The sequence below is a fragment of the Rhincodon typus genome, chromosome 1 (assembly GCF_021869965.1).
Source record: "Rhincodon typus isolate 14 chromosome 1, sRhiTyp1.1, whole genome shotgun sequence".
NCBI classification, from domain to species: domain Eukaryota; kingdom Metazoa; phylum Chordata; class Chondrichthyes; order Orectolobiformes; family Rhincodontidae; genus Rhincodon; species Rhincodon typus.
Window position 1 is genome coordinate 41,112,295 of NC_063332.1, and position 27,526 is coordinate 41,139,820.

Sequence of the window (27,526 nt, forward strand, 5' to 3'; positions counted from 1 at the left end):
ATCCGCCTCCCACTCTCTCCCTATTTATTTCAGAACCCCCTTCCCCTCCCCCTTTTCTGATGAAGGGTCTAGGCCCGAAACGTCAGCCTTTCTGCTCCTATGATGCTGCTTGGCCTGCTGTGTTCATCCAGCCCTGCACCTTGTTGTCTTGGACTTTGTCTCTCCTCTGTGGTCTCTCCCCCTGCCAGATCAGTTTAAAACCTCCCCAACAGCACGAGCAAACATCCCAGCAAGGGTATTGGACCCAATCTGGTTCAGCTGCAACCCTTCCAGCTTGTTCAGGTCCCATGTCCCCCAGAAGCAATCACAATGATCTAAAAATCTAAAGCTCTCTCCTAAACATCCTTTCGCCTCATCTGACCTATCATCCTATTCTGATACTCAGCAGTATGTGGCACTGGAAGTAATCTGGATATTACAACCTTTGCCATCTTCCTCTTTAATTCGCTACCTAACTCTTGAAATTCATGCTGCAGGGCCTCATTTCTTTTTATACCAGTGTCGTTGGTACCAACATATAGCACGACTGCTGATTGTTCTCCCTCTTCAGAATGCCCTGCAGCTGCTCTGAGACATTGCTGACTCTGGCACCAGAGAGGTAATTTACCATTCAAAAATCTTGTTTGCAGCCACAGTTTCCCTTCCAGTCGAGTCCTCATCACTAAAACTCTTCCAGGTATTTCCTCCCCTGCTGTGCAGCAGAGTAAGCCATGGTGCCACAAACCCGGCTGTTGCTGCACTCCTCAGAGAGGCCATTACCCCTCCCCCAACAGTACCCAACATGGTACCTCTGTCTGAGAGGAGAACAGCCACAGGAGACTACTGCACTGCTTGCCCATCCTTACTACTCTTCCTTGTGGTGACTCAACCCTTCTCTGTTTGTGTAGCCCTCACTGGTGGTGTGACCAGTTCAGTAAACATGCATTCCACAACATTCTCAGCCTCGTGGATGCTCCATAATGGACCCATCCATATCCCCAAGTGCTCCATGTGGCAAACCAGGAGCTGCATCTGAACACACTTCCTGCATACATAGTCATCGTGGACACTGGAAATATCCCTGATTTCCCACATATTGCAGGAGAAGCATTTCACGAGACTGAGTTCTCCTGTTATTGTGAATCTTATCAACGACAGACAATAAACTAGGAACAAATATCTCAACCTTATCCACTATTCACCAACTCAAATTTCTCTCTCAGTCTTTCTTTCTCTGTGTCTGTCTCTGTCTCTCTATTCCTACAAACTACAGACCACAAAATAAGGACTTCTCACACCTTCTCCCCCTCCCAGTACTGCTCTCTCTGCCTCTAACATTAGTTCCCAAGCAGACAATCCTTTTCCCTGAACTTAATTTTTTAACCATGATATCAATTCAGGAGCTCCACTCCTCTCCCGCTCCAACTGAGCTCGATCCTCTCCCTCTCCCGCTCCGACTGAGCTCGATCCTCTCCCTCTCCCGCTCCGACTGAGCTCGATCCTCTCCCTCTCCCTCTCCGACTGAGCTTGATCCTCTCCCTCTCCCGCTCCGACTGAGCCTCGATCCTCTCCCTCTCCCGCGCCGACTGAGCTCGATCCTCTCCCTCTCCCACTCCAACTGAACTCGATCCTCTCCCTCTCCCACACTGGCTGAGCTAGCCCAGCATTTTATTCCTGTAATTGCCCAGGGAGCAGTTGTAGTCCCCAACATTGCTGTGAGGCTGGAGTCACACAGAGGTTAGACCAGGTAAGGGAGGCAGATTTCCCTCAAGGACATGAACAATCCAGGTGGGAGTTTAGAATAATTATGTGATTATAGGCAAGCTTTTTATTCCAGATTTTTATTGAATTCAAATTTCATCATTTGGCAAGTTGGGATTCAAACTTATTTCCCCAGAGCATTAGCCTGTGGGTGTGGATGGGAGAAGTGGTTCTGAATTACTTGGCCGTGAGATTCCTACCACAGCTTCACTTTGAGCCAATCAATGGAGAGGTTGATTTTTCATGGAATTATTCATGGTCACAATTACATAGTCATGACAAGAGTGACTTTGCTCATGTTGATATGGGCCATTGTACTGAGGTGGCAGGGGATGGAAAGCTGATCACTGGGAGGAGGTGATGATGTGGAGGTGCCAGTGTTGGACTGGGGTGGACAAGGTCAGAAATCACTTGACACCTCAAATAGTCCAACAGGTTTATTTGAAATCACAAGCTTTCGTAGCGCTGTTCACTCCACCTGACGAAAGAGCAGCGCTCTGAAAGCTTGTGATTTCAAATAAACCTGTGGGACGATAACCTGGTGTCATGTAACTTCTGACTGGGAGGAGGGATGGTGCAGCCAAGATTCCAGCATGGAGTTAGGATAGACTTGGGAGGAGCCAACATCATTAAAAGCTTTGAAAAAGAAACAGAGGCTGGAGACAACATCATGTTCTAATTTCTGACACAACCTTTTCTTTGAAAATTAGTTCAAAGATAATATTCCAAATCTGCACCTGCAATTAACTCCTACACTGCCTTCAGCTGAACTCAAACTAGCAGGAAAATGTTAAAGTGGACCATTAAACTCATCTACTTTACCTCTTCACATAATTAGCTTTCACCTAATTAGCTTTTTAACATTTGGCATATGCAGAATAAATTATGCAGACCTATGGGATATGAAGTGTTCATTCTGGATGTGAACTTGTGTGATACAATTTTCTGCTCAGTGGAAAGAAAGAAACAGGGAGATAGAAAAACAGGCTGCCGTTAGTGCTGGTAGCCCCCCCACTAAAAACACACTGTAGCACTTTATTTTGTAGCCAGCCCTTTGCATGGTGTGAAGTATTCTCATCCATAATTGAAGCAATTTTAATTTGCACACATTGGCAAAGGATGGCTCACAAGGAACTTGGAAGTAAGTATAGTTCATTAGTAAGTGACTTTTTGACCAAATCATTGTATTTGCTTTTGACTTCCACTTTCATGACCAATTAAGTTAAGCAAACATAATAACGCCCACGAGTTGATTTAGTCTCCAGACTTTAAACGGACTCTGCAAAGATGATATTAGATGAATTTTGGAGGTACAGAACCAAAGAAATAATCATGTGGATGGAGTCCTAACATTCTAATTTTATTCTGTACCTTACTTTAGGGTTTCATCCCCGAATTAGTGCTGGGAGCTGTGAGAGCCTGAAGGCAAACACTGTCCCCTCACAGTTGAAGGAAGAGGAAGGAAGTCACTGAGAACAAGGCCTTTTGTGGTGATCACTCGGGTGAAGAGCAGCAGGAATGTGATGCCACACTTTTGAATTCACTGTCTGAAGTAATTTCATAACCCAATCAGGTAAGTGCAGGGCACATTCGGGATATTCTGAAGTATAGAATGAAAACTGCTCACTTTTCCTTCTCAAACCAACTCCATCACATCTCTCCACACTCCAAATTACTTCTTTACGTTGTCGTCTGTCCATCTACATTAGCACGTGCTTTAAGAATGCAATATCACACCTCTCCCTCATAGTAACCCTCAACAAATGTTACTTGTCCATCCAGTCAATTCATGGGCATTTCTTCCCCTTTTTTGAAGAAGATATGGATCATGAGAAAGAGGCTGAAAACCAGAATTGGTTCTTCATCAATCTCACAACTAACATCTACAGAGGAAGGAGCATTTACGATCAGCAGAGTCTTGGTGTATATCTGATTGCTTGAGATCAAGGGATGGGGACTCCCAGCTACTTGGCAACAAGCCTAAACATCACACAGCCATTTGGCTCACACCACTCACTTTCATCATATCGACTTGAAGCTAGTAGTCAGTGAAGGACAATCTGCAGATAATCATCATATAAAACATTCCTATCTTGTCAGATCCAGTTCATGTCCTCAATCTCGGAGAATCACCAAGGATCCCACAAGAGAGTGTCCAAGAGATAACTGACAACTCTTCAGAGGATGTATTTGTGAAGATGCACTGTCGAAAACTCATGTGGACCATTACTTCAGCTCAAACACTGACACTTTGATGGGAGTGGTAAGTACGATAATTGGATTTTCATCTGGTGACTTGATGCCACAAGTGAGCACAGTGGATGGTAGAGTCAAGGATGGCAGCAAAGAAGTCTCATTGGAGGGCATTCCTTTTCCAAGCTTTGCTCAGCTGGCAATGTATGCTGAGATTCAGGGATTGCCAAAAGAGAATATACTTCTGGAGTAGCTGCATAGGATGAGCAATGTCCTGGTGCATTTTCCAATTACACTGGGTGCTCTTGCAGATGTGCAGAGTCAGAAAATTGTGAATTCAACTCCCACTTGAGTGCAGAAATCAAGGCTGATATTCCAGTGGTACTGAGAGAGTGCTGCGTTGTTAGAGGTGTCAATATTTGGTTACAATATCAAACCGAGACCCCACTTTACTTGGAGATAGCAAGAAGTGCAGATGCTGGAGTCAGAGTCAATACAGTATGGAGCTGGAGGAACACAGCAGGTCAGGCAGCATCAGAGAAGCAGGAAAGTTGACATTTCAAAACATCGACTTTCCTGCTCCTCTGATGCTGCCCGACCTGCTGTGTTCCTCCAGCACCGCACTATATTGATCCCATTTTACTTTCTGGGTGGCTGTAAAAATCACATGACACTTTTATAAGAAGAGCAGGGAAATAATCCCAGAGTTCTAACCAATATTTAACCTTTAATTAATAACACTAAATTAGATTATCAGGTCATTATCACATTGCTGTCTGTGGGACATTGTTGTGCACAGATTGGCTGTTGCTTTCCCTATGTTAAAGAAATTACTGCAAGAGTATTTCTTTGGCTGCAAATTGCTTTTGAACAGCCAATGGTCATTAAGAGCAGGACTGCAGGGTGGAGGTCTTTCTTTCTTACAGAGGTATTGGAGGAACTGGTCTCAAGTATGAGTGCCACAGGCATCGGTGATAAGACCTTCATCATGGGAAGAGGGGTCACTATCATGTAGTATCAAACACATGTTTGCATACCCTCACTAATGACTTGTGTACTATGAATGCTGTGTTAAACATGATTCATGATGATCTAGACCTTGAATGACTGTCTGTCATTCATAGATCTGCACAAAGTGTTCCCTGGTTCATTGTGAGCAGGGACGTATGAGACAGTGTAGGAGGTGCAGGACTATCATGTGAATCATATTGAAAGGGACACAGATATTCAATGTACTTTCACCTCTCACCCATTGGCCCCATCTCAGTCAGTATCACACACACTATCTCCCAAACCGGTTAGAACTGGGTTGACCATGTGGTTTTCAGGAGGGTGCACCAGTGGATCCTGATTGAAACTCACTAGTCAGAGCAGCAATATGCACTGTTGTTCGGACATTGGTTCTTCGACATTCCTCCTCTGAAAAGCTTCTGTGCACTGCACCTTCTTCCTCCTGAAGATCCTGCAGGCTCATTGCTGTACAGTGATCTGTAGAGTACAGCACATCATGATCATTCAGACGTCCCCAGCTTATGTACATTGAAGGGCACCTCCAGATTTATCCAAGCAGCTGAGATAAATCCTCAGCATCTTCCCTGGCTTGTTCAACTGCTCACTGCCAGCTAGCTTTCCTTATGGGGTTCCTAGGCCTCATTTTGTTCAGTTTTCCACAAATGCCATCAGTCTACTTTTCCTCGAGGACCTCTTGTCTTTGAGTAGTCAGGTACAAGCCTGTTTTCCGGTGTGAAGGGAGGTTGCACTGGTACATGATGAATGTAACAGGGTAACTACTCAGGAATATCACACATCCCTGCATAATGACATTTTTTGTGGTTGCCCACCAGCTGAAAATGTATGGAATGAAAACTCTTGCAGTTCATGAACACTCCTTGGTGTTCTGGTAGCGCTTTGAATGATACATGCATCCAGTTGATGGAGCCCATTTGGATTTAGTTTTCTGCTAGCTGCTCATTCCTTCTGCCCTCTGCTGCAAAAGGTCTTTGCGATCGAGGCAGCTGCTGTTGACGTTCTGCTCCTCTTGTTGTTGGGGCTGGTGTTGATACTAGCCATCTTATTAATCATCTGAGGCCAAGGCCAGTGCAGTGTTTCAGCACCCATACTGATCTGAGAGATTAAAGCTGCAATGTGGAGAGAAAACAAACATGAGGATAGGAGCAGGCCATTCTGCTCCTTCAGCCTGCTCCACCATGCCAGATCACGGCTATCAATGACATATTCCTGCACTATCCCACATCCTCGATGTCGTTTGTAACTAGAAATCTATCAGTCTCTGCCTTAAACTTTATGAATGACTGATCTTCCACAGCACTCTGAGGTATAGAACTCCGACCATTCACAGGCTCCGAGTGACAAGATTCTTCCTCAGCTCAGTCCTAAATTGTTAGATTTTTATTCAGAGACTGTGCTCCCTGATTCTAGACCCCACAGGAAGGAGAAAAATCCTTTCTCCTTCCTGTTTATCGCTTTCATAATTTTATAAGTTTCCATGAGATTGTGTCCATCCTTCTAAGCCTCAGAGAATACAGACCCAGACTCCTCAATCAAAAGACAGTCCCAGCACCCCACTAATCAGCTTGGTACACACTCTCTCTCTCGAAAGTATATCTTTCCTTAGCATTAGGACCAGAACTGCACACAATATGCCAGGGTGTGATCTCACTCGTGTTCCAGACAATTGAAGCAAACTTATTTGCTCCTCTGTTCAAATCTTCTTCCAATAAAGGCTAAAGTGCTGTTGCTTTCAAATTGCTTGCTGGACCTGCATCCTAACTTTCAATCAGTTATAAACAAGGACATTTTCAGACATCAACATTTTCCAATCTCTCACCATTTAAGAAATACTCTTCACGTTTGTATCTTACCAACGTGAATATCTCACACTTATCCACATCATATTGCATCTGCATGCTTTTACGCTCAGTCTGTCTAAGTCTTGTTAAAGCCTCTTTATCACCTCCTCACAGTTCACATTCCCACCTACTCTTGTATCATTTGAAAACTTGGAAATATTACAATTAGTCCCCAGAACCAAATCATTAATATAGATTGTGAACAGCTGGAGATCAAGCAGTGTTCCTTGCTGTTTCCACTGGTCACAGCCTGCCAACTTGAGAATGATCCAATTATTCCTGCTAGCTTCCTGCCTGTAAACCAACTCTCCACCCATGTTAGTACATTACCACCAATCCAATGCATTTTAATTTTCTTTTCTAACCTCCTGTGCGAAACTTTATGAAAATTCAAGTATACCTCATCGACTGGTTCCCCATTATCAACACTGCTAGTAACATAACTTATTGACTGTTCAGTTAGACAAACATACCTCTAAAATAGTGCAACTGACCTCCAGAGTAATGAAAATGACTTCCAGGGTAATCACGTCAATCTGTTGTGAAAATAAGCTGAAATTGATTCCGGAGTTGAGGGGGTTGGCTTATGAGGAGAGACTGAGTAGATTGGGATTATATTCATTGGAATTCAGAAGATAGAGGGGAGATCTTATAGAAACATGTAAAATTATGAAGGGAATAGATAAGATAGAAGTAGAGAGGATGTTTCCACTGGCAGGTGAAGCTAGGACAAGAGGGCATAGCCTCAAGATTAGAGGGAGCAGATTTAGGACTGAATTGAGAAGGAACTTCTTCACCCAGAGAGTTGTTAATCTATGGAATTCCTTGCCCAGTGAAGTAGTTGACGCTACTTCAGTAAACGTTTTTAAAGATAAGGTAGATTTTTTTTGAATAATAAAGGAATTAAGGGATACGGTGAGAAAGCGGGTAAGTGGATCTGAGTCCACGAAAAGATCAGCCATGATCTTATTGAATGGCGGAGCAGGCTCGAAGGGCCGGACAGCCTACTCCTGCTCCTAGTTCTTATGTTCTTATGTTCTAATTAATCTCCAGCGAAAGAGTGCTGTGAATAAAAGCATTTCACACCATTAAGCCAGACATCAGCTGTCAGTTTTCAGTATTCGGTGGGAGAATTTGTCTTTTATTTCTTCTTGCAAATCAACTGTTGCAGTTGTGTCCTCTTCCATTGATAAGATCCAGGGATATTGTAAAAGCATCCAAATCAAAAACTCCAAGTTAAAATCACACTTAATAAACAATTCAATTTAAATTAAAACAATGTTGAAACTTACAACTTGTCTCTCCTACTTGGCCTAAAACACAACAGTTATAAGTGAAAATTGGCAGGTTGGAGCTGGCTTCCCAATGCCTCATTAATTTCAGTTTTTTAGCCTTCAGTCCCAAACCTACACACTTCTACAAACAAAAATGCTTTCCAGTGTGTGACAGCTTTTTTTTAAAATATAAAAACAGATGCTAATTACACACTAAATGGTCAGAAAAGCCTTGTTTTCTTCAAAGAATTTAGCGTATGGTTAGCAATAAAGATCAGAAGACATAAGAGGAAGAAGCAGGAGTGGGCTGTATGACTCTGTGGAACTGCTCTATCATTCAATGAGATCATGGCTTATCTTTTGCCTCAACTTCACCTTCACCACATCCTTTATTCCTTTACTATTTAAAGGAGTGTAATCACAAAGCTGTGAATGAGGTTAGATGCAGGCAGTTCCCATCAGGTGATGAGGCTTTCCTTGCAATCATTCTGTTATCTTTTGCTTTTAGACAGTCCATTGGGTAGAAGGTAGATTTGAGAAGTTCTGCACAATGGTCCTCTCATTCTTCGAACTTCCTACCTGACAGCATAGGATTTGAGCAGGATCAGGCCACTTGGCCCTTTGTGCCTGCTTTGCCATTCAGTTAGGTTATGGATAATCTGATTGTGGTCTCTGTCAACACCACTTTCTTCTCTACTCCAATAACCCTTGGCTGTCAAAGATCAATTGAACTCAGTCTTGAATAAATTCAATGAACTAGCTATCACTGCTTTCTGGGAAAGAGACCATCTGAGACAGGAAATACCTCCATCTTGAAAGGAACACCTCTTGATTTTAAACTCTGCCCTCTAGTTGTATTCACCGTTCACGAAGAAATATCCTCTTGGTATTCGCCTGATCAATCCCCTTGGGATGTTCTATGATTCAATACCCTTTCTTAAATGGGTATAAGCTTTACTTGTACAAACTTTCTTTATATGATAAAACTTTTATCCCAGTAATGAGTCAAGTAACTTCTCTTTAAATGATTTATGATGCATTTATATACTTTTGTAAATATGGGAACCAAAACTATATGTAGCACTGCAGGAGGAGGCGATAACCTAGTGGTATTATCACTGGACTGTTAATCCAGAGACCCAGATAATGTTCTGAGGACCTGGATTTGAATCCTGCCATGGCAGATGGTGTAATTTGTATGCAATAAATATCTTGAATTAAGAATCTAACGATGACTGTGAATCTGTAGTCAATTGTCGGAAAAACCCATCTGGTTCACTAATGTCCTTTAAGGAAGGAAACTGCCATCCTTACCTGGTCTGGCTGACACGTGAGTCCAGACCCATATCAATGTGGTTGACTCTTAACTGCCCTCTGGGCAATTAGGAATGGGCAATAAATGTTGCCTAGCCAGTGACGCCCTCATCCTGTGAATGAATAAAGAAAAAAAAAGATGTGGACACACCTGTGCAGATGTGGTAAAACTTCCATAGTTATATATTCCATTCCCCTTGCAATAAAAACCAATATTACCTTTGCTTTCCTAATTGCTTGTTGGCACTTGCATATCAACGATTCATGTACCAGGACAGCAAGAGTCCTCTGCACCATCGAGTTCTGCAATCTCTCTCCATTTAAATGGGGCATTTCTATTTTTCTTGCCATATTTTTGCCTATTCACCTAACCTACCTATATCTCTCTGTAGGCTCTGCTTCCTCTTGACAAATTACCTTTCCTTCCAAACCTATCTGCAAATATTTCTATGTTCTTTCAGTATTCACTGTCAGTGTAAACTTCTCGTAGGATCGTTGGGGGAATGTTAGCCTCATGTATGTCATAGGGCTATCCTCTTTTAGTTCACTTCACAAAGTACTAACTCAATTCCAAACGCCAAATCAAATAGTGTTTTTGACAGTGCTGTCTCACTACTGCAGGAGAGGTACTTCCAGGCTTTGCAGATTAAATTCAGCAAAACTGTGTCTACGCTTAAATGACTGCTGCAATCACAACATCACAGAACTCATTTGATTTCAAATTCAGAGCTTGCTATGCATAGGAGATGAAATATGACTTGGAAATTACCCTGGAAAATTCACTGCATGGTTTATGGTTGTTGATATAGGTTTCCCACAAGTGCTTCTAGACTTGATATGATGCATTAGCATTAAATGAAGGTGTACAAGGTTAGCAAATGCATCAGGAAAATAAATGTGATCTCGATCATATTGGGGTAATGTCAAAAAAAGTATCACATACGAACCCCAAAAGACAATCAATTCCCAGTTCTCTTTGGGCTATATATCTTTGTAAAATCTGATCTTTCAAGCAACAACCTTAAACTGATGACAAAATATGCAAAATCACATTTGTTGATCTCATCACAGCATCACACACAGTCAGAATAGTAAGTGCTTCGGAAAATGGTACTTTCAATTACCTTACATAATATCAAACAATTGACACAATTACTAATTATAAGCCATGCACAGTACATAGAAAGAAACCTCCTCCAGATAATCAAGCAGGCAAGCAGTCATAAAGCATTTTTCAGTGGCACAAAATGGGTGCAATGGAAAATTTGGAATAAGCAGAAGACAGATAGGGCCATATATTTTTATGCAGTGGTATGCTTCCTCAAAGTCCACGATACAAACAATGATATCCTTTTGAACTGAGGTCATCTGCAGAAACCTCAGCCAGCTACATAAACAGTAAGGGATTCTAGTCCTTCATTTGGAAACAGTTTCCCTGAGAGCATCCTATCAAATTTATCAGGTCTCCCTCTTTTCTTATCTTCTCCAGAAAAAAAATCTGTCAAATTTTCTGCTCACTTATCCTAACATTACACCTTCTAGTCTCACCAGCCTGGAGAAACATCCCATCTGTATTTACCCTGTTATACTCCAGAAGAATTTTATAAGCTTCAGTGAGATCGCTTCTTATTCTTCAAAGCTCTTGAGAGTGTAGACCGAATTTGCTCAATCTCTCCTCACAAAATAATCCCACCATCATGTGGTGAACCTCTACTGAATATTGTGTATTGCAAGTGTATCTTTTAGTGTGTAACAGGTCTTCCAGCAGTTGGTGCTGGAGGGCACTGAGCAATTCACCAAGACCGGCAGGGGGTGGCAATGAAGGGGTTAACTAGAGTAGTCAGTTAGACTCTTGCTGGGGACCAAAATGTGGAAGGAAGGCTGATGGGAAAGAAGACCAGGTAGACAAAGGATTCTTGAGTCCAATGTAAACCATAGGCTTTGTTCCATGTACATATGATAAATTGTCTCTTTCTTAGCCTTAATTTTCCCTTTCTACATCTAATGACCCAATAGCAGTGGAATAAAGAATTCCCAATTCATGATCATTGCCTTACATGTGTTCAACTCTCATTGCATTTATTAAAGGAACCTAAACTCCACGCAATATTCCAGCTGTAGTTTCAGCAAGCTTCTATACAACTGCAGCTAGATATCTTTATGTCTATACTCAAATCCCCTTGAAATGGATACAAACATCTGCATTCCAAATTGTTTGCTGCACCTGTGTGCTGGGTTCAATGATTCATGGACAAAGATATCCAGATCCCTTTAAACACTTGCAGTTCTCAATTTCTCACCATTTTAGCCTTTCTGCTTTTTCTACCAAAGTGAATAACTTCATACTTATTCACGTTATAGGCCATGTGCCACATTCTAATCCATTCAATTAGCCTATCCAAGTAATGCCAAACCCTCCCTCCATCAATTCAACAGGTGTTATCAGATCTTAAAGTCCAGCTCTATGCAAAATTCAGAAATGACATTAACTCGAAGCTAATGACAACTGAGCTATATATTCTCACTGGTTATGTTTCACTCAATTGAATGATTTAATTTCTCGAGATGGACAGCTATTGCAGATTGTGTTAGGGTACAATGATTTGTTTCTGCAAAAAAAGTGAGTCATCGTTTTGTTCATGATTTGTGGATGAAAGTTTAAGGTTTTTATCTTGCAGCTACACTTATGTTATGAAAACAACTCACGTTAAGTTCCTACCTGATGTCACCAGCCAATTTGGAAATAATGCAATTTTGACCCCACATCCAAATAGCTCATCAAGTTTGTGAACAGTTATCAACCTAGCTCTGACTTTTGCAGTATCTCACTGGTAACAGCCTACCATCCCTGAGAATGATCCATTTATTTCCACTGCTTTGTGTCTGTTAACCAATTCTCAGTCCATACCAATATATCACCCCCATCTCAGGCCCCTTAATTTTATTTACAAACCTTCCTCATCAAAAGCCTTTTAAAAATCCAAACACACAACATCTATTGATTCTCCTTTGTCTATGCAACAAGTAGTGTCTTCAAAAATCTCCAGAAGACTTGTCAAACATGATTTTGCTTTCATAGAATCCTTACAGCATGGAAGCAAGCCATTCAGCCCATTGAGTTCACACCAAACCTCCAATGAGCATCCAACCCAGATCCAATCCTAACCCTATAATTCCCATGGCTAATTCACCTAATGTACACATCTCTGGACATTATGGGCAATTTAGCATGGCCAATCCACCTAACCTGCACATCTTTGGACTGTGGGAGGAAACCGGAGCACCTGGACGAAACCCATGCAGACATGGGGAGAATGTGCAAACTCCACACAGACAGTTGCCAGAGGGTGGAATCAAACCCGGGTCCCTGGAGCTGTGAGGCAGCAGTGCTAACTACTGAGCAATTGTGCTGCCCTTCATAAATACACATTGATCCTGCCTAATTTTACAATTCTGTTTTAAATATTCCATTATTGCATCTTTAGTCATAAATTCTAATGTTTTCCCTTCCAGGTTTCATTGGCATGCTGGCGGAAAGAAGCAGATCTCTGGTAAATCCAAATGTTCAGAGATAACAGTGTATTAACAATGTAGAATTTGGCCATTGCCATCACATTATTTGTTTGATATTTGTGATTTTAATGAACAATGGAATGTCTGGTTTTATGACAGTTAAGATACCCTAATAATGCTGAGGCATAGTGGTTACCAGAGTCTGTAAGCTGCACTCCAAACTGTCCCCTATTACAGCCTATGCTTCCAGTTGTGGATCTGATGCTGATCTCATTGCTCCACTGATTCCTAGGATAAACTAATACTTCCATTATGACGCTGCAAAGGAGATTGTTACATTTGAGAGTCATATTTGTCAGTTTCCCCAATCCAAAGACTGCTCACAGAGCTTGCACAAATGTAAGATGTACCTTAGTTATCTTGCCTTTCATGATCAGTTAACTCTCGCCTCATTTACTCTGAAGCTATGCCAATTTCTCCTCAGCCTCCATAAACAGTACAGCATGTGCTGTGTCACTCTTACTTCCTCTATTTCCCTTGTACAGTGTGAATCATTTGCCATCACATGCTGAGACTACAAATCTCAGCCTATTAAGATGCTCAGTTCATGCCTGAGAGTAAGGAAACAAATTGTATGGAGTGGTGGCTTAAGGAAGGCAAGGCAGAATGAGGACACTCCATAGGTTCTCATAGTCTTCCTCATTATTCTCATTCTTACAAGCATCAGGGAGCAGCATTGCTTCAGTTTTACCTCATCGTCCTTTATTTATTAATGTGTCAGATTTGCACTGAAGGAGGTAAGAGGTAAGAACTGGTAAGAACTAATCCCTTGGAATTAATGGACAGGAATGTTTTTGTCTGTCCGATGCTTTACAAGGATTCTAGGCAGACAGTATAGGTACTAAGTCACTAATCTAAAACCAGTCGTTGTTGCCTTCATCAAATGCCCTTTGATTCAAGAATGCTGAATCTGCCAGATCACAGGTTTCTGTTATGGATCTTTATGTGACTGAGGAGGTCAATTTTCAACATGCTTTTTGGGCAGTTTCCTTCTTAACAGCACCATGCATGTATCCAATCCATTTCCCTTCTATCACCTTCTCAAGGGCACTTTGACATGGGAAACAAATGCTGGCAATAGTCATGAACATATAAAAAAAAGTAGGGCACCTGTGAGGCTATGGGATCTGAGGAAGAGTTTACTTCTGTTCATTTTCTTCTCTGCCTCATCATTAAGGTGTTAAAGGTTTCTAGCAACTGGTGGGAAGCTCCTGCCAGTCATTAAAGTCAATGCTACTGCAGGAGACTTCAAAGTGGAAGATTTGGAATGTTGACTATTTTATAGTTGAGAGAATAGGACCTGTGAGAAGAAATGATTTTCAACCATCTGGACACAGCGTCCAATCCATCGAAGTTACCTTGGCAGGAGTTTTGCCTGAATGTTGAGGACCTGGCTTCAAGAATGATTTTGACATTTCTTTTACAGTCGTCCCACTGATTTCCAGACTGCCAATTTAGCAAAGGTATTGCTATTGAAATTCTCTGGTGCGCTCAAGCAGTACTGATTCACCATCTTGGTCATTTTTTGATTCTTTTTTGTAGGATGTGGATGTTACTGGTTAGTTTCAGCATTTGTTGTCCATTCCTAATTGCTTTTAGGGTGGAAATTGTAGATTGTGTGGGTCTATGATGGTCTGTTTAGTCTGAATGCAGAGCCAAATGTGGTTATTCAGTTTTCCGATTAGGCAGTATTTAATACTTACACCAGAGGGCAGTTGTTCTTTCAGGAGGTGAATAGGTAGTGTCAATTGATTCTAAATAGTATGGGGATTATCAAACAGTCTTGCTAATCACAGTATGGAATTTGAAGGAATTTATCTGTTTCAGATCTTCCAACCAAGACATTTGCAATCATACTACCATGACGCAAGTTGGTCTAATGAGTAAACTCTCGGTTTCTTCCTTAAATAAAACAAAGAACTGTGGATGATGGAAATATGAAACAAAAACAGAAAATGCTGGAGGAACTCAGCAGGTGTGTCAGTATTTATGGAGAGAAAAATACAGTTAACATTTGGAGTCCAGTGACAGAAGGGTTCTGTTACAATTCCTTCACAATTAAATTGAATTAAAGTTCAATTGGTTAAACAACAATATGGTGTGGGCTTCAGGGAACGTGGAAGCATTGTAACAGCAGAATAACCAGTTCCAAACCATTAACTTTGTCTCGCTCTGCCAGATCTGCTATGTTTCTCAGCATTCTCTGTGTTCAATTCAGATTAGGGGAGGTGATAGCATAGTGCGCTTATCAAGGGACTTCTAAATCCAAAAAAAACCCACATAATTTCTGGGGACCTGGGTTCGAATCCCACCAAGACAGATGGTGGAATTTGAATTCAATAAATGTCTGGAATTAAGAATCTAACGAGGACCATGAATTGATTGTTGGGAAGAAAACCCCTGGTTCGCTAATATTTTGTAGGGAAGGAAACTGCTATACTTACCTAGTCTGGTCTACATGTGACTCCAGAACCAAAGCAAAGTGGTTGACTTCTAGCTGCCTTCTGGTCAGTTAGGGATGGGCAACAAATGCTGCCTACGCAGCGACGCCCTCATCCCACGAAGGAATAAAAGAAAATTTGGCATCCGCGATATTCTGCTTTTACAACAACAGAATAATTCCCGATTTGCAGCTTCTACCCGTTGACAGGTGCACAGCTTTTGCGCAATGTAAACTGTCGATATTGATGTAATCGACTAAAACACAGAACTGTGGATGCTGGACAGCTGAAACAAAGCAGAAATTGCTGCAGAAACTCAGCGTGTGGGGGAAGGAAACAGAGCTAATGTTTCAAGTCCAGTGACTGGTTTCTGATGAAGTCACTGGACTCGAACATTAACTGCTTTCTTGCCACAGATGTAATGTGTTGATATTGTTGCTGTGCAGACAGTTTCCGAAGCTGCTCTCTCCAGAGTTCCACTTTCAGAAACCATGGTGCTCCCTCCAGTGGAACCCCAGTCAGTGCAATCCTGTTGGCAACGCTCCCAACCAATCCGCACTGAGCACTGCAGGGCCAACGTTCCAAAACAAAAGCAACATTCCAAAACAGAATGTCACCCGGCTGGGCAACAATGGGGGCGGGGCGCCCCTACACCACCCAATTACAGTGGGGAAAAGAGGCGGGAAGCCCCGCAGTATTGGCCAATAGGTTTGGGGCAAAGAGGCGGAGCGTCCCCGCATCAACCAATTGAAGAGGAGGAAATCGGCGGCGCATCTCTGCACTGACCAATGGGCAATGGGGAAGGTGTCCGTATGTTCCGTACCCCCTCGCGCACCAGCCAATGGAAGAGGGAGATGGAGGCGGGGCGCACCCTCCCTGAGACACTGACAGGTTCCCATCCTCAGCCCAGTTCAGAGCTAGCAGCCGCCAGTGGATGCGAAGGGAAAGGCAGCGAGAAGGAAAAGTGAGTGTTCCATAACAACCTGGACACAGAGCGCTCCAACCGGCCCATGTCTTCATCATCACCCGGGACAGCTGGGAAATCCTAATGCAACTGCCAACTCGGGCAAGTCGGAAGTGTAATCCCGGGGGACCGGAGTGCGGAGGTCCGGAGGAAAGGAGCGACCAGAGAAGGGTGCGCTTGCCCCGCGTACGGAGGGGTGAGGATCGCACTTTTGCGCCTTCCCCACGCCGGGATCTCTGCAACAGTTCCGTGCGGAGATTGGGTGCAGGGCGGAACAAGTCCGTTGTCGGGTGTGAGTAAATGAATTCCCGGACACTAACTCTGCTTTGATCAAATATCTTCCCGGGGGTCGCGTTGGAGGAAATCATCTCCGAGATCACTGTGCCCGGTGACTTTAAGCAGGGTCCGGATCGTCAGGAGGATCGGTGAAGGATCTCTCTCATTCCGGGAGAGCTTTCCTGTGGAGGCGCTCCATCGCAACTTGAATGTTGGATGGGTCGCTCAGAATCCGATAGGTTTCTGACCCAGAGGCGGGCACCACGAAGTCTGCGCACCCCGGGCTAATTGACCCCACCCCGCCTTCTCTCGATCCTTTTTTCGGTTTCCTTGCACTTCTGGAATTGCGCGCAGCTCTGCCATGAGTTCTCCTCTATCGACAGGGGCGATCATCGCCATTGTGTTCAACTGCATCTTGGCGCTGCTGGTGTTAGTCCTATTGGCTATCTTGTACAAGGCTTGCAGGCAGCCTTCCACAGCGGAGGAGAAGACCCCGATCGCTGACTTGGGGCAAATGAAAAGTGAAGAGAAATACTTACTGAATCCCTGACGCTGAGATACGAGCGTCTCTTAAAGGCGGGCGAGCAAAAGAAACATAGACACACGTACAGCGAGTTTAACGGAAAGGCTGACACACGAGAATGTCACCTGGAAGATTTCTTCTTCAAAATCTGAAGCACGTGAGCCACAAAAAGCAAAGAAACATTGAGGAGTGAGGAATATCCGCGAAATAGTGGATCACTTTAAAAAAAGAACTCAGAAAAAAAAACACTTTGGAAGTCTGACAAAGTATAGTGTTGAAAGGATGGAATACCCAGGACTTGGATCCCGGTCAGTGTCAGATCGGCAGAGACGGGGCGTAAAATCTGTTGTACTTTTTAAAAAAAAGTCGCAATAAGCAAACAGTAAAAGATCGGTCTGAAACGCCGTTAGATTTGGGTTGAATTGAACATGTCTTACTCGCTGTTATCCGCTTTTCAGTGTAGCACAATGCAGGCTTACCCCAAAGCTATGTGTCCAGCGAGAAAGCCGGAACGTGCTTCCATAACCAGAGAGACTGAAGTCTTCTTCCCCACCGTCAGGCGCGGCTCCCCTCAGCTTTGTGTAACCTAGTTTAATTAAAAAAAGTCTGACACTCTCGATGGGATTTTATCAGCATTTGCCAACTTGCACTGTTCAAATATTTACTTGGACTTTTTTAGTATTTCTAAATTATATGCATCTATATCACAGTATGGCAAGGTTATTGTGGAAATTTATTTTGTCTTTTTTTAAACGTTTTTTTAAAATATATATAAACCTGAAAAGGTGTAAGGAGGCGCGGCGCATTCATTGATAGTAAAATGAACAGTGAGGAGATTTTGATGTTCGTCACTACAACGCCCTTCGTCAAGAACGGAAATAGTATTTGGTAGTAAAGTCACGCCGATGAATAGTTTGGATCAAATGCTGTGTTTCAGGTGGTGTAGCGATATGGCGGACACAGTGGGAATGAAAGATTATGGTGCTCAAATCTGTTTGGTAGGGGTCGCCAACTTGGAGTAATTGAATTTTAGCATCGGATAACAAAGAAAACGCAGAATGACTAGCAGCATCTGTGGAGATAAAAACAGAGTTAACGTTTCGAGTGCGATATGACTTTTTCAGAATTAATAACGAAACCTTGTTTTGCCCTAGCCTATAGCAGATAAATAAACAGAAGATCAAGGGAAATCGTATGAAGCAAATACGGTTTGAGGCTTTATCCCCCGTTAGTTGTTCAGTGAAAATTTATCTTTATAATGTGCCCAGTTTACTCTTTATTTGAAAAAAAAATCTGTTAATGATAGAGTTGCAGTTTTGAAGCCCTTAGTTTGTAGCAGAATTTAGCATCAGTTTATAATGACCGGGGAAAGATTTGCAGTTTATTCAACATACCGTATCGTGTTTATGCTTACCGAAGCTTTAGGCTGAGCATTAATATAGAATTTGATGCAGACGGAATGCCCTGATCCTAATCCGAATTTGTGATTCAGAGCAACTTACACTGGACCCTAAACAGTAACTTTGGTTTCTCTCCACAGATGCTGCTAGACTTGCTGAGTTTTTTCCAGCAATTTCTATTTTTATTTCTGATTTACAGTATCTGCAGTTCTTTAGTTTTCTTTTAAAAGAAAACTAGATATCTGTAGCACATTCCCTTAAGTGTAAATCTTCAATCTTTTTGAAGTTGAACTGAGAAGGCACATAATATAATGGCAGACATGGGTTGTTAAGTTGCTTTGTTTCACAGAAAATATGCTGTGCCTCGGTTACTTCAAGTCACTTAATACAATCAGTACAACTTGACTTCAGGTAATAACAAACTGATAAACATGTTATGCTTCTCCACTTTGATTAACTTAACAAAACTAACCTTTTATTCCATATTCTAATCTGAGTCTGGAAGTATTTAACCCTACAACAATTAGATTTTATTGTCACGTGTACTCAAGTATAGAAATACAGGAGAGCAGTGAAAAGTGTACAAAGTCACCATTCTCCAATTGATTACAAAGCCAGAATAAATAAAAGCAGGAATAAAGGAAACAAAGCCAAAAGGAATGAGAAACATCCAGACATTAAAGTCTTATTTTAAGTCTTATCTCCCTGCAGAAACCCAAGCCAAGCCACAGCCTGGAGTCTTGGGAGGAGCTGGGTGCTTGCTGCTGCTGACGATACTGCCTCCAGTCTCCTTCTCCTGCTGTTGCCATCTCTGATTCTGTAAAGTCTGGTGTCACAACCAGGTCCTGGAACGACAGCCTGCAATTGCTGGATCCCTCGCTGGGACCCAGAACACACTCCATGGTGGTATTCTGATGTATTCGCCCTTGTACTTCTCGAGGGTAGTGACTGTTGGTCTGGAAGGTGCTGTCTGAAGACCCTTGGTGAATTTTGGTATTGCATCTTGTAGATGCTTCATCGTGCTACTATTGAGTGCTGTTGGTAGAAAGAGTAAATGTATGTGGATGTGATGTGAATCAAATGGGCCATTTTGTCCTGCATGGTGTCAAGCTTCTTGAGTGTTGTTGGATCTGTACTCATCCAGGCAAATGGTGAGTATTCCATTACACTCCTGAATTGTGCCTTATAGACAGCAGACTGGCTTTCTGGATGTGAGGGGTGAGCTACTCCATTATTCTTAGCCACTGACCTTCTCTTGTAGTGACAATACTTACTTGGCTAGTCTAGTTGAGTTTCTGGTCAATGTCAACTCCCAAAATATTGATGGTAGGAGATTCAGTGATGGTAATACCTCACAAGACAAGGGACAATAATTAAATTCCCTCTTAATGGAAATGGTCATTGCCTGACATGTGTGCATAAATGTTACTTGCCAACTAAACTTGGATACTTAACTGCACTTGGATATGGACTGTGTCAGTATCTAAGGAATTATGAATGGTGCAGAACGTTGTGCAATCATCACTGAACATCCTCACTTTTTACCTTATGACAGCAGTAAAACCATTAATGAAGCAGCTGTACATGGTTGGGTCACAGACAATACAAAAATACAAACAAGGAACAAGAGTATGCCACTCAGCCCTTCAACCTGCTCCACAACTCAATAAGATCTTGGTTGATTTTAACCTCAACTCCATCTTTAAGGTTTCAGAGTAGATTTGTAGCTCGGGTTGTGGATGTTGTGGTTGGTTGGCTTGCCGAGCTGATTCGTTGTTTCACAGCTGTTTTGTTACCCTGCTGGGTAACATCTTCAGTGCAGCCTCCGATGAAGTGCTGTTGTGTTTTCCCACCTGTTACTTAAACTCTGGAGCCCGTTGAGCTGGGTTACCTCACTTCTTGTTTTTCTTCGCAGTGGAGCGCATATGGGGTCTAGCTCTATGTGTCTGTTGATGGCTTTCTTCGTGGAGTACCACACTTCTCATCTAATTCGATTGGGAGAACACCAAGATTCTGGGACAAGCAAAGCAGAGACAAGCATGGGAATTCCTCGAAGCGTGGTTCCCCTTGATAATTAAATATTAAATATCTATCTACCTTTGCTTGGAAAATATTTAAATATTTTGCATCCACAGCAGAATTCCAAAGACTCTCAACCGTCTGAGAGAAAAAAACGTTTCCCATCTATTTTAAATGAAAACCTTGTATGTTTAAAGAATTACCCGTAGTTCTAGATACTCCCACAAGAGGAAACATCCTTTCAACATCCATCCAGCAAGTCCACTTAGAAACTGACATGTTCCAATTACGTCATCTCTGACTGTTATAAACTCCAGATAAGACTGTTATAAACTCCTCATAAGGCTATTCGCTTATTCCAGGCATTGGTTCAGTAAACCTCTGAACTGCTTTCAATGCATTAATATTCTTCTGTAATTACAGTGACTGCTACTGTCCACAGTATGCCAGATGCAGTCTCACCAATGCCCTATTTAACTGAGGCATAACCTCCCCACTCTTGCATTCAATGTACCTCACACAAACCCTAACATTCAATCATTTTTCCTGATATTTGGTCCACCTGCATATTAACCTTCTGTGATTCATGCATTAGGACACCCAGAATACTTTCTACCAAAATGGATAACTTTACATTTTTCCACATTCTTTGCCAGATCTTTTCCTACTCACTTAACCTAGCTGCATTGCTTTGTAGGCACCTTATATACTCTTCACAACTCAGTAAATTTCTCTACCATACCTTAATCCCTTCTTCCAATCTTTTATATGAATTGTAAAAGTTGAGGTCCGATGACTCTTTACATCCTGCCAGCCTGATAAAGATCCACTTTTATCTTCTATCCTTTGAATATATTACTCCCTACACCATGACCTTTTATTTATCTTAATACTTTGATATAGCACCTTCTGGAAATCTAAATATTATACATTCACTGGTTCCCCTTTATCTTTAGCACAAGTTATTTTTTGAAGAGCTCCAATAATTTAATTAAACATGATTTCCCTTTCACAAAACTATTTTGGCTCTGCATGATTACCTTGAACTTATTCAAGTGTCCTGTTATAATGGCCGAGGAAGGTCAAAAATCACACGACACCAGGTTATATTCCCACAGGTTTATTTGAAAACAAGCTTTCAGAGTCTCACTCCTTCTTCAGGTGTGTTTTTTGACCTTGCCAGCCCAGTCCAACACCAGCACCTCCACATTACGGCTGAGGAACCTGTAAATCTGATGTTCTCCTGCAGGGATATTCTGGAACTGAGGTAACTTACCTCCAACATCTACAAACGTCTTCGTTTGTGACAGATGTGCCACAAGTGAGTTTATCATTTCAGTTCAATAATTTCTGATGAGGACTTCCAGCATTTTTTTGCTTCTATTTCAGCATTAAAGCCTTATCCCATGATGGTTATAAGTGTATGAGGTCTCCAGCAGCAAATTGCCTTTGTGATACAAATTGCTCATTTTACTGTGATAGGCAACAAAGGACGGCAGGCAGAGATAGAACAATTCTACCGGAGCCAGTGGAGGTTTATTACTTGAACTGAGTATAAGGAGCTTTGCCTGTGATCATGTACTTGGAATAATTAGTATGACATTGGAGGAGGTGGTGGTGTAGTGCCAATGTCGCTGGACTACTAATTCATAAACCCAAGCTAATATTCTGGAGATGTGTGCTTGAATCCCACCACGGCAGGTGATAAAGTGTGAATTCAGTAGAAGTCTCGAATAAGAAGCTAACCTAAATCCAGCCATGTAACCAACTACTGACCTTTGTAAATAAAGTTAGAATTAGAATTACCCATCTGATTCAGTCTTTTAGGGAAGGAAATAGCTTTCTTTACCTGGTCTGGCTGACGCATGACTCCAGACCCAAGCAATGTGAACGACTTTTAACTGCCCTATAAGTAATTAGAGATGGGCAATAAATCCTGATCTAGCTAATGATGTTCACATCTCATAAATAAATAAAAAATATATCAGCTGGGATTTACCATAATAAATTTATTTAAATACCATTCAGTTCGTCCTCTAAACACAGCAATTTTTTCAGAGCTAAGACATTTTCCAGATTTGGAGCAGGCTTTCAATCTTGGCCAGGGATTGAATCAGCATAGGGAAAGGATAGTGTAGAGAATAGATTGCAATGGGATTTGGAGCTTATCATTCTCTTTATAGAGTATAATGCCAGACAGCTAAATGCATTGTTCAATCAATGCAAATACCTTCAAGGTATTTTCAATTTAAATCTCCCATCTACTGCCCTATAACAACGTTTACTGATAGGGACACAGATGTGCCACTCATGTTTATTATCAAGAAAACCCAAATGATTGAAGAAATGTTTTAAGATATTTTCCTCCCATTTTTGTGCAATTAAAAAATTCCCAACTCATATTTGGAAAGATGTATCATCTGTTTAATGCTATATTAAATAACAAATACTGAAAGTGGCAGATGACCTAGTAGAGATATCCTTGAAGTCATTAAATTGATGCCTATGATGCCAGTGAAACCAAAGCCACCATGAATGTGGTGTAACAAATCCCACTGTATGTGCTGAAAACTGGTGTGTGTTTCATCTTCAATACCTAGCCTTGGTGAGGGAAAAAGAAAATAAATCTACATTCCTAAATATATATGTCCTTGTAAACTGTTTTCTATTTTTAAAATATATCAGTACAAAGCATTTATTAAAATAGAAGCCACGTCTCTGTCAGGATTGCTGCTTTTGCAGGAGGTGGGTTTACTGTAGATCAAATCAATAGATTCATCTCCAACCAGACTTTGCAGCTTGTACATTTTAGAATAATGGAGGTAAAAGCAGAAGATGCTGTAAACATTTGGCAAGTTAAACAACATGTAAGACAAGAAAGTAGACTTAACATGTCAAGTTCCTGACTGTTTTTCAGCACTGGAAGACATGGGGCATGTCACAGTTTATACAGTATAAAGAAACAAAACTAGGAAAATAGTAGAGATGACTGACTATAAATATATCAATTGTTACAGTTCACTGTAGACATTTTGTTAGGAAAATAGAGAAAAACGAACAGTTCATTTGAAAGCACATTACAGTGACATATCTTTGCCAATATATAAATTATATAAAAGAATACAAATAATCCTGTTGTAACTATAGTCTATAGAATATGGGTGTTGGGGAGGATTTTCAGTATTATGTGACAGTTAGCTATTTTGCGTCATGAACATCTTTAGTTAAAAACAGCTGCATATCCTAAAGGACATTGTGACGCAGAGTGAAAAGCTTTAGTTTCTTCAGTAAACCAGTATTAACATGCTGATGTTTTAATTAGCTTAATAACAGAATTCTTATACAGTTGGAAAAATATTTTTCAGATATGAAGTATACTTTTATCCACAACCAAATAACATACTTTACTTGTAAGATGCACCAGAAGAAACGTAGGTACCAGTTTAATAAATCTTTGTTTTTACAGATTATCGAAACTATCAGTAAACAGTAGAAAAAAAGTTGTAAATGTGATATATTGCTGAGTATGCTGAATGTGAAACCATTGTGTTCTACGAGGATGTTACAATAAGTTTTTAAATATGATTCCATAAAAGTTAGCTAGTACCTCATTTCTGAATGTGGCTGACAGAGGCATACATGTGCATCTATATGATCCACGTGAGTGCTGATACATTTGGACATGTTGATTAAATAGTTTCACAGAAGGGGTAAACTTAGTTCTGCTTCATGTCTGGGTCTCTAACCAGACTCAGTAGCTTGTCCATTTTAGCGACTTCCACTTCAGGCCCTTTTTGTACTTCTTGGCCTTTCTTTGCCTAAAATTGAAAGGGATAATAGTTTAGAGCAAAAAAGCAATATCCTTCATTGCATTGTTGGAGAAACATTTACAAGTTTTTTTCGGTTGGATTATACAATAAATTACATGGTGAGATGTCACATTTTTAGCAGCTTTCAATTTCTGTACAAGTGGCAAAATTGGCAAGATCAGATTATCCATCCATGATACTCCTTTCAACAATTAAGGAAAATTGAGTAGGTTGTAATAGTAGGCAGCCAATATTAGCTTCTTCACCTGTGCCAGAGTTCAAAGGTTGCCTATTATTTTTCATCAGCTGAGATTGTTTTTAACAGAAAAGGGAAAACAATGGTATGTAAATTAACACCTTGCTATTTCATTTTCAGTGCCAGTTTGAAAACCAAGTTAGTTTGAGGAGAGAAAAGTCTGCTGAGCAAAACAGATTAATAATCAGCACAAATAGTAAGAACTGCAGATGCTGGACTCAGAGATAACACAGTGTGAAGCTGGAGGAACACAACAGGCCATGCAGCATCGGAGGAGCAGGAAAGCTGACGTTTTTGGTCAGGACCCTTCTTCAGAATGGGAATGGGGAAGGGAAGTAAATAGAGAGAGGAGGGGTGCATCTGGGGAAGGTAGGTGGGATGGTGATAGGTGAGTGCAGGGACGGAGTGGTGGGGATTGGTCAGTGAGGTAGGATAGGTGGCAGAGAAGATGATGGACAGGTTGTGTCAGGCCAAGGAGGTGGAGATGAGAGGGAGGGTTGGTCATGGGATGAGGTTGGGGTGGGTGATTTTGAAACTGGTAAAATCCACATTTAGGCCATTGGGCTGTAGGCTCCCTGGGTGGAATATGAGGTGCTCCTCCTCCAGTTGGCGGGTGGCATCATTGTGACACTGGAGGAGGTCCAGGTGGACATGTCACCCAAGGAGTGGGAAGGGGAGTTGAAATGGTTCGCGACCGGAAGGTGTTGTTGTTTATCGCAAACAGAGCGCAGAAGCTCTACAAAGCGGTCTCCAGAGTCGATGCTTGGTCTCACTGATATATAAGAGGCCACATTGGGAGCAGCGGATGCAATAGACCACGTTGACAGATGTGCAGGTGAACCTCTGTCTAATATGGAAGGTTTGTTTGGTGCCTTGAATGGAGGTGTAGGGGCAGGTGTAGCACTTCCTGTGGTTGCAGGAAAAGGTGCCGGGGGTGGTGGGGTTAGTGGGGAGTGTGGACCGGATGAGGGAGTCGCGGAGAGAGCGGTCCTTACAGAAGGCAAATAGGGGTGGGGAGGGAAATATATCTTTGGTTGTGGGTTGGATTGCAGGTGGCGGAGAATGATATGTTACTGCCAGTATAGCAGCGGAAGAGGGACTGTTCCACATATCTTACAAAGAGGTAGGCATAGCTTGTGCCCATGCAGGTTCCCATGGCTACCCACTTAGTCTGTAGGAAGTGGGAGAAGTTAAAGGAGAAGTTGTTAAGGGTAAGGACGAGTTCAGTTAAGCGGATGAGGGTGTTGGTGGAGGGGGGCTTGTTGGGACTGCAGGAGAGGAAGAAGTGGAGGGCTTTTAGGCCATCCGTGTGGGGGATACAAGTGTACAGGGATTGGATGTTCATCATGAAGATGAGGTGTTGGGGGTCAGGGAATTGGAAATCTTGGAGGAGGTGGAGGGTGTGGGTGGTGTCCCGGATGTAGTTCCTGAACAGGGGGCAGAAAACAGAGTCAAGGTAAGCGTTGATAAGTTCAGTGGGGCCGGAGCAGGCAGAGACAATGGGTCGGCCGGGGCAATCAGGTTTGTGGATTTTAGGAAGGAGATAGAAACGGGCGCTGCAGGGTTGGGGAATGATGAAGCTGGAGACTGTGGATGGGAGGTCACCTGAGTTGATGAGGTTGTGAATGGTTTGAGAGGTGATGTTTTGATGGTCAGGGGTGGGATCATGATCGAGGGGGTGGTAGGAAGATGTGTCAGAGAGTTGGCGCCTGGCCTCGGCGATGTAAATATTCAGCACACAATAATCAGCACACAGCTACATGATTTCCCCCCTTAACTAGCAGTGGTAATTGGGAATGGAAGTGTGATTAGCAGATGGTGATGTGAGATTAGGAATATATATTAGGAGGATATATTCGGCGAAATTCCTATTGTGTGGTAGCGTGATGAAGTAATAAACCTGTCATGAAGTATGCCTACGATTTTGCTATTCCTAGCATAGATAGGAAACCTTATCTCATTGCTTGTAGAGTACAGAACACATTTTATCCTCAAATGAACTAATTTAAATTTGATCATCATGTTGACATTGGACACCACCACATAGGCTTTTCATCAGCCCACCACAAATTGGGCTTGAATTATTTAGTAATGGTAATTTTTATCATTCAGCTTTATCCCTCCCCTGGATGATTCAATATTACCATCAAAACTTGTTCATCAGGGAATATTATTTGATAATGCTGCAAAATCATCAAGTAAAAAAATTATAAGAAATCGGCTCACTATATATTCTTCAGATGACTACAAACTGGAAACTTCAGGTAAAGTCTATATAAATTAAATCAAACTCCATGTGAAAAATTCGCAATGCTGCAAAAAACAAACTGCAGCTTTGGAGTGAAAACAGAGTATTTGTGTGAGATCTGATAGTTAAAGGACATTCTGGAATTTAGTAAGTCACAGTGGGGATTTTAAATCATTCCATTTGTAGTTTTTCTCTATGCCTACATAGTTGAATATGTCAAGATCTTCTGGAGTTAACTTTAGATCTTGGATTAGTGCCAGAAATGAGCCTTTTTCTTGTAATAATGCAGATTTCTGTGGGAATTTGTTCTCATGATTGGAGATTATTTGATTACTGAACTAAATCCATTTGTTGCAACAACTGCAGCAAACATGAATTTAAAACTATTTGTTTGTCTTGGCAATTGGATTTTGACACATTTAATAATAAAGAAAATGCAAAAATGTATGGACAAGAAAAGGCCCTTTGGTCTATGAAGTCTGAAATTGTTGAACCAAAATATATAAACAGTTGAATTATTAGGAATTATGCTAAGTATTAATGGAACGGAGGGAGACTTAAAATTTAAATAGAAACTTCCATGCTTTCAGGATATTCCCCAACGCTTTGTAGTAATTTAAGTCCAT

General features: G+C 41.7%; 2 protein-coding genes and 1 long non-coding RNA gene across 5 annotated transcripts in view; 2 read left to right on the forward strand and 1 right to left on the reverse strand.

Annotated features, from left to right (window-relative positions):
* fam219aa (family with sequence similarity 219 member Aa) overlaps nt 1-27,526 on the forward strand; it is a 417,719-nt gene that overhangs the window by 105,013 nt on the left and 285,180 nt on the right. The window lies entirely within an intron of this gene.
* Nucleotides 3,214-14,895, forward strand: LOC125483564. The gene is made up of 4 exons (XR_007262515.1): nt 3,214-3,313; nt 3,841-4,003; nt 12,905-12,942; nt 14,792-14,895. It is a non-coding gene; the product is annotated as an uncharacterized LOC125483564 (long non-coding RNA).
* Nucleotides 23,724-27,526, reverse strand: part of dnai1.2 (dynein, axonemal, intermediate chain 1, paralog 2) — a 223,974-nt gene continuing 220,171 nt past the window's right edge. The window contains exon 20 of the mRNA XM_048599020.1: nt 23,724-24,405. Within this exon, the coding sequence (XP_048454977.1) occupies nt 24,304-24,405 (102 nt within the window). The 3' untranslated portion in view covers nt 23,724-24,303. The remainder of the gene's footprint in view (nt 24,406-27,526) is intronic.